Here is a 6,926-nt window from a genome sequence, read left to right as displayed (position 1 = left end):
TTTAGTTTCATCCAATTCATCTATAGAGCATTTTTATTTATAATATTTTTTTGTAATTTTTTTTTAATCTTTATCTTATCTTTATTTTATCAGATATATTTATATGTGTCATATGATTCCCTGGTTATAGAATTTTATATTGAAGATATTTGCATGAAATGTAATGTAATGATGTAAATCGCTAAATTAAATAATAAATAAATAAATTATGTTACTGCTTAAAGAAAATTATATTGAAATATTGCTAGCTTGGGTAAATGATCCTATAATAGTAAAATGTTACTAAAGTTGTCTAAGTTGTAATATGTAGCGTGTTACATTTTAAAAAATGTCCAATAAGAAGTCAATTAAGTTGTGCACTTTCAATTTGCTTTAGAAAGACTTTAATTATGTTTCCAAGTGTACAATTTCTGTACTGAGAATTCAGTGTGGATATATTTTCTTTTCCTCTTCATCTGTGTAATGAGATCATCTTTAGGGGAGTTAAATTACTGCCCTATATCTTTCAGGGGGATTCCAGTGTGTGTAATGTATGAGCATATGCCTTGACTAAATGTTTGGAGAGATTATTCTGAGACATATCGTTTTACTGTTAACACTTATAAACACACATACCTACACACAACATTTTCCATTAACACATATCAGAGGCAGGGCTTTTCTATTTAATCATTTCAATATATCTGCAGTCTCCATCTTCTACGCTTTCAGTATTGTGTGTGTTTACAAATGTAATGAAGATTTTGTATGTATAAAGCAGTGGTTCTCAGATGGTGGGCTTTGAGCTAACACGGTTCAAGGGAAGTACGTGTTTTGTGTTGTGAAGTGGTAGCTGCGTATAAATACATGTCAGTGTTTCATTTTCAGTGCTCTTTTGTACATTAAACAATTTGGGTTTCATTGTCATTTTAAAGGGTTCTGAAATGAAATCCAATGAGAATGTGAAATATATTTCCTGAGCTATAATTTTAGAAAATGAAGAAAGGGAAATATCGCTTCCAATATTGGCACTATTATAATTGATATTTATTCATCCAGAAAAAGAATCATTAGAAAATTAACGTATTTGCAGTTATTGTGCTTTACTTATTGGATTTTGAGGCTTAAGATGCTTTTCTGAACTCTTACGTTATTAGTAAGCAGGCATCTGCTGACTGCTGAGAACATGAATATGAAAATAGCTAACATGAAATACAAATTGAAATGCATGTAAAGCTATTTTAAACAACAGATATTTAGAAATAAATCTGTTGTTTTGTCATTCCTGTTACTCAAACAATCCTAAAAATCTGTATTATTTTCTTTCCTCTGTCAAATATCTTAAGATTATTAATGATTATAAAAAATGTTAATTGAGTACCAAAATCAACGTATTTTACGGATTTCTGAAGGATCAACATGGCATCTGCGCCTAAAGAAATCCTGATTTTTTTCTTTAAGTCTATTTATTTACACATGTACATGGTTGTAAATATGTTTATTTAGTTTTATATTAATTTCAGGAATATTATTGAAAAATATGCAAATGTGAGTATGATTTGTGTTCAATACTGTTTGTAAAAGTATTATTTCTGTCTTTTAGTAGATTTATGATATAAAACAAGTTATAATTGTATTTACATTGTAAACCATAAATAAACTTTAAAAAGTTAATATTTTTAAGTTTTTAGTAACTATAGTCTCATTCATTTCGCATAAATCTAGTTTTATTAAATTGTTCAAAGAAATTGAAAAAATGTCCACAGATTCTGTCTGGCTCTGGTCACTTTACACTGAAAACTGGATTGCCGATGCCAATCATTTAGCAATCCTACTTTAAAGCAGCTCAAGGGAGTTTCAATTCTAGGACGTCCTGACTGGTGAATAAAAAATTAAGTTATGAAACACACACACATGGAAAGTGGCGCATGTTAAATGAGTGAGATTTGCTGTAAAGAGAGAAGGCAAACCTTGTATGAAGGGCTGAGCATGAAATTGGCTGCCCAGGGGCATGCATTAGATTAGAAACCTGAGCTCACAAACATACACTCACAAGCCAAAGCAGAAAAGAGAAGAAAATCAATCAGCCTTAAATGGAGCCAGAGAAAGTTAGTGGCATAAAAAACTGCACCTAGAAAAGCTCCGAACTGATCACTAACAGACTACACACTACCACCATTTTGCTAAGGCAGGCTGGTTTGTTAAGTACGCACACACACAAACACACACACACAATCATTTCATCATGTGCTTTTCATTTTTCCCCTGCTTTTGCCTGCATGCCTCAGCTCTCAGAACCATACGAGAACCATTTGCTCCTCAACGGCTGCCTGCTTCACACTACAGTCAAAAAAAACAAACAAAAAAAAAAACAACAACTCTCTGACTCACTCTCACACACAACCACTCCATACTCTGGCTTTAGGTTAGTCTTTAAATCTGGTAGAAATATGAAAACACTCAATTACAGACATATGGATTACATATTTGACTTTCAGCTTGTCCATCTGTGCCAAAACCACACACTAGAAGGGTTAGTTTACTCAAAAACTACAAGTTTGTAATCATATCAAGCTCATGCCATTTCAAACCTGTGTGACATTAATTTTTTCTGAACTAACACAATCCCATGGCAATTCGTATGAATTTGTATGATCTAATTAGTACAATTTAGTATGATTTGCTCATCACCCAATGACGATTGGGCTTAGGGGTGGGGTTGGGTGACACGGCTCCTTTATAAAATTGTAGACTCTTGTATAACGCAACTCATATGAATTTGTACGAATTCAAGACTAAACTGACAAAACGTGAAATAGTTAAGTATTCTCGTGAGTTCAGGCTAGCAAAAGAAGAAAAAAACGTTACTAGTTTAGAAACTCTTTTTGTACATAAATTGACAATATTCTCCAATGATTATATATATATATATATATATATATATATATATATATATATATATATATATATATATATATATATATATATATAGAATAGAATAGAATATTTTGTGTTCCAACATAAGGTTGAGTAAATGAAGGACTATTATTTTTCTTGGGGGAAACTGTCCACAATACACACCCTAAAAGAGTTAAGATCAATTGAATAATTTTTCTAGAACATCTTAAAGTTAATTTTGTTTATTGAATATGCAGATAGATAAACATAATTACAAATGTACACACAGTGGGTATGTACAGTTCAAAAGAATGAATCAGTGCAATGAATATGTGAAAATTTTAAATGTGCAAATGTTAAATAGTGCAGTGATTAGACTCCTCATAATCACTGCACTATTTAACATTTGCACATTTAAAATATAAATTGCATATTCATTGCACTACATTGCATTGATCCATTCATTTGAACTGTACATATTCATTTATCTATTTGCACACTTCTGATTATTAATAGCAACCTGTGCATATATTCATTTGTTGTATCTCTGTTTATAGCTAATACAACCTGCATATAATGTTTATAGTACATCCATCTGTAAATATCACCTATAGTTTTTCTATAACTGCAATTTACAATTTATACCTATATCCTGCACTTGCTGCAATTGTAATTCTAAACTGCATTTCATTGCCTTGTACATGTGTAATGACTATAAAGTTGAATCTAATCTATCTAAAAAATAAATTCAAATTGAGTATTGCATCTTTTAATACTATTTAATGTATCAGATCTATCATGAACAGTTGTTAACTAACATTACCAAAGATTATGGTAACTAGGCATGGGACGTTATTAGTTTTCAAGGTTTCAAAACTGCCAAAATTTTCTGCCATACTGCTAGGTATGTGTACGATTTTGTATTTACTTTTTTTGTTTTGTTTTAAAGGGCAACAGTATCTCCAGCAGAAAACATATCCAAAATGCCATTTAAATTGTAATGAAATCTGTGTTTCTGACAGCAGAAGTCAATGACTCATTTGAATTATTCAGCCTGATATGTTTACTGCTCTTAAAATATTTTAAATGATTCTTAAAATAAAATATATAGTGTTCAAAGGGGCAAAGGTTTTTAATTTTTTACCTAGACATTTAAAAAGAATATATTTAGAGCTGTAATCATAATACTGTGAAACCGTGATACTTTTATCCAAGGTTATCGTACCATCAGAATCTTATAGCGGCCCATGCCTAATGGTAACAAATGTGTTGCTGATTATTAACATGCATATTAGTTCATTTAATAACTAATTAACTAAAAGAATCTTATTTTGAAGGAATAAGAGTTTTTCTTTCACTTTTTGGGCAAATCAAGTTTCGAGAGAGAAGAAAAAATATTATGTACAGCAATTTTAATTCAAAACAGAGAAAAACTTAAGTACAGAGCAAATGAGAGAGAGTGGCTACAAAATTCAGATTCTAAAGAGTACCAAACTTTGAAACATAAAAAGGTACAATTGCTTAAATACAAATATATATAATAAAGGTTAAATACAGATTTTTACAAATATTATGTACATATGTACATAATACATATGTACATATGTATTATGTACATATTAGGTATTATGTGTGTTTTAATTACATTAAGCACAACTGCCTGCCGTTAAAGCTCTCCTCCCCCCACGGCTCGCTTTGCTCTGTCGTTTGATGAATTCCCAGCTGGTATCTCACTTTCCAAGTTGAGTTTTTATGGCCAGCAGCTTATGAGAAAAAAACCCAGGGGGGCAGTAGAATGGGGAGGAACACATTTATGCACTTGGTATCAAATGGGCCATGTTTATTTGGTGAAGCCAAGTGGTTTATGTCCCATTTCTCTTTCTCGGCAGCCTAAGAAATAGACATGAATAATTGCTTTCAAAATACTGACAATCAAAGGCACTTTTTGTATTTCTAAAGTCATAATGCATGAAATTGTGGATCACAATGTCTCGTTTCAAACAGTGGTTTCTCCTTGTCCACCACTGGTCAAACGCACATAGAACTTCTGCCAAGAGTGCAGTGTCTTTCCCGACCAGATCCAGAATCCCGAAGTGATCCCTACAATGAGGGTCATGAGGTACTTGATCATGAAGACGGTGAAGTCGGGGGTCATGTGAGGAGCGGGCTGCATGGGACAGGGGATGGCCAGGCTCTTACAGTTCATACTGATCCAGCTCTTCTCCCACTGCTGCCTAAAGGCCTGCTCATAAAAAAAGCAGGCAATGACGATGGTGGCTGGGACAGTGTAGAGAACCGAAAAGACACCTATGCGGACCATCAATCGCTCCAGCTTTTCAGTCTTGGTGCCATCATGTTTCATGATGGTTCGGATGCGGAAGAGCGACACGAAGCCTGCAAGCAGAAATGAGGTGCCAATGAAGAGGTAGAGGAAAAGAGGAGCCAAAATAAAGCCCCGCAAGGCATCTGAATTATTCAGGCCCACAAAGCAAACTCCGCTTAGCACGTCTCCATCGATCTGCCCCATTGCAAGGATGCTAATAGTCTTTACGGCTGGAACGGCCCAGGCTGCCAGGTGAAAGTATTGTGAATTGGCTTCAATAGCCTCATGGCCCCATTTCATACCCGCCGCCAGGAACCAAGTGAGTGACAGGATGACCCACCAGATCGAAGAAGCCATACTGAAGAAATACAGCATCATGAACAAAATCGTACATCCTTCCTTCTTTGTACCTTGAACAATGGTTTTGTAGCTGTCAGGAAAAAAGCTCTCATTGCACACAACCTTGTCCCCGAGGAAGTAGCCAGCGATATATGCAATGGACACCATGGTGTAGCAGCCAGACAGAAATATAATAGGACGCTCAGGGTATTTAAAACGCTGCATGTCCACTATATATGTGGTTACAGTGAATAAAGTGGACGCACAGCAGAGCGATGACCAGATGAGGATCCAAATGCGGGCAAACTCAATCTCCTGGTCTGTGAAGAACATGTAGGCCCTGTGTGTTCTGGAGGACTCGCAGGGGGCACCACAATCTGGCTCACCCAGGAACTTATAGCTGAGGTAGGCTGGCACTTTGAGTGTGGAAGGGCAGCGAAATGGTTTATCCGGTGTGGAGTAGAGCTGAACGCTTGGTGTTCCTGGAATGGGCATGTGAACGGGTGACACGGTGGCCATGGAATCATTCTGGCCCACACAGATGTGTCCGTCACCCAGAACTGGGAAATGCTCACATCTGAGCGCCTCTGGCCACTGAAAGCCAAACTTGTTCATGAGGACCTCACAGCCTTGCTTCGCCCTCTCACAAATGGAGCGGCATGGTGGGATGGCTTTCTCTAAAACTGTGCACACTGGAGCATACATGGAGCACAGGAAGAATTTGAGCTCGGGTGAGCACTGTACCTTGACAAGCGGGTAAAACTGATGGACCTCAAGCCCGGCATCATCTTGGTTGTAGTGTCCCACCAGATTTGGCATTATGGTTTGATTGTAAGCGATGTCCGTACACAGAGGGATAGTTATGGGCTGGCAGAAGCCGTGATCAGGGACCGCTATGCCATTATCTCCTTGATGCTGTCCAGACGCCACGAAACAGCACGGCAGTAACAGTGCCAAAAACACACACACACTTCCACTCGCCTGCATTGTCTCGAAAAGTTCCGCTCAACTTTCTCTTGATACAAAATGAGTCCGGCAAACTATGCTTTTCCCGACATATCATCTATTCTTCGAAAACAAAAAGTTTGGATAAACTCACAAACTAGTGTAAATCGCATACTTTCCGAGGAGTATCTGTTGCGCGTAGGAGCGACTGCATGACTTTTCCCCCTTTGTCCGCCAGACTGTTTCAAGTTCCCCCTGGGCGCCTGTTGCCGACTTTGAAGGGAGCGCGAGGAGGAGGGATTTCGGGGGTCTTGAAACAGATTTCTACTTTAAACCCCCATCACAAGGTCTTCAGACCGATTGAATCACAGGAGACCCATATCAACACCATATGCACTTAGTCATCTCAAAACCTAGAGCACTTAAAAAAGTTCAATACTTT

At 36.6% G+C, this 6,926-nt stretch overlaps 1 protein-coding gene across 1 annotated transcript; it reads right to left on the bottom strand.

The window, feature by feature from the left end:
- Positions 1 to 4,311: 4,311 nt before the first annotated feature.
- On the bottom strand, positions 4,312 to 6,664 carry fzd2 (frizzled class receptor 2). Its single transcript, NM_131140.1, is given in 1 exon segment — positions 4,312 to 6,664. A coding segment is annotated over 1 exon segment (1,653 nt). The 5' UTR covers positions 6,527 to 6,664; the 3' UTR covers positions 4,312 to 4,873.
- Between the last annotated feature and the right edge of the window lie 262 nt (positions 6,665 to 6,926).

Source organism: Danio rerio, chromosome 3 (genome assembly GCF_052040795.2).
Source record: "Danio rerio strain M-AB ecotype USA chromosome 3, GRCz13ab, whole genome shotgun sequence".
Classification (NCBI taxonomy): Eukaryota; Metazoa; Chordata; class Actinopteri; order Cypriniformes; family Danionidae; genus Danio; species Danio rerio.
The sequence above is the reverse complement of the archived record's forward strand: the minus strand, read 5'-3'. Positions and strand labels throughout refer to the sequence as shown.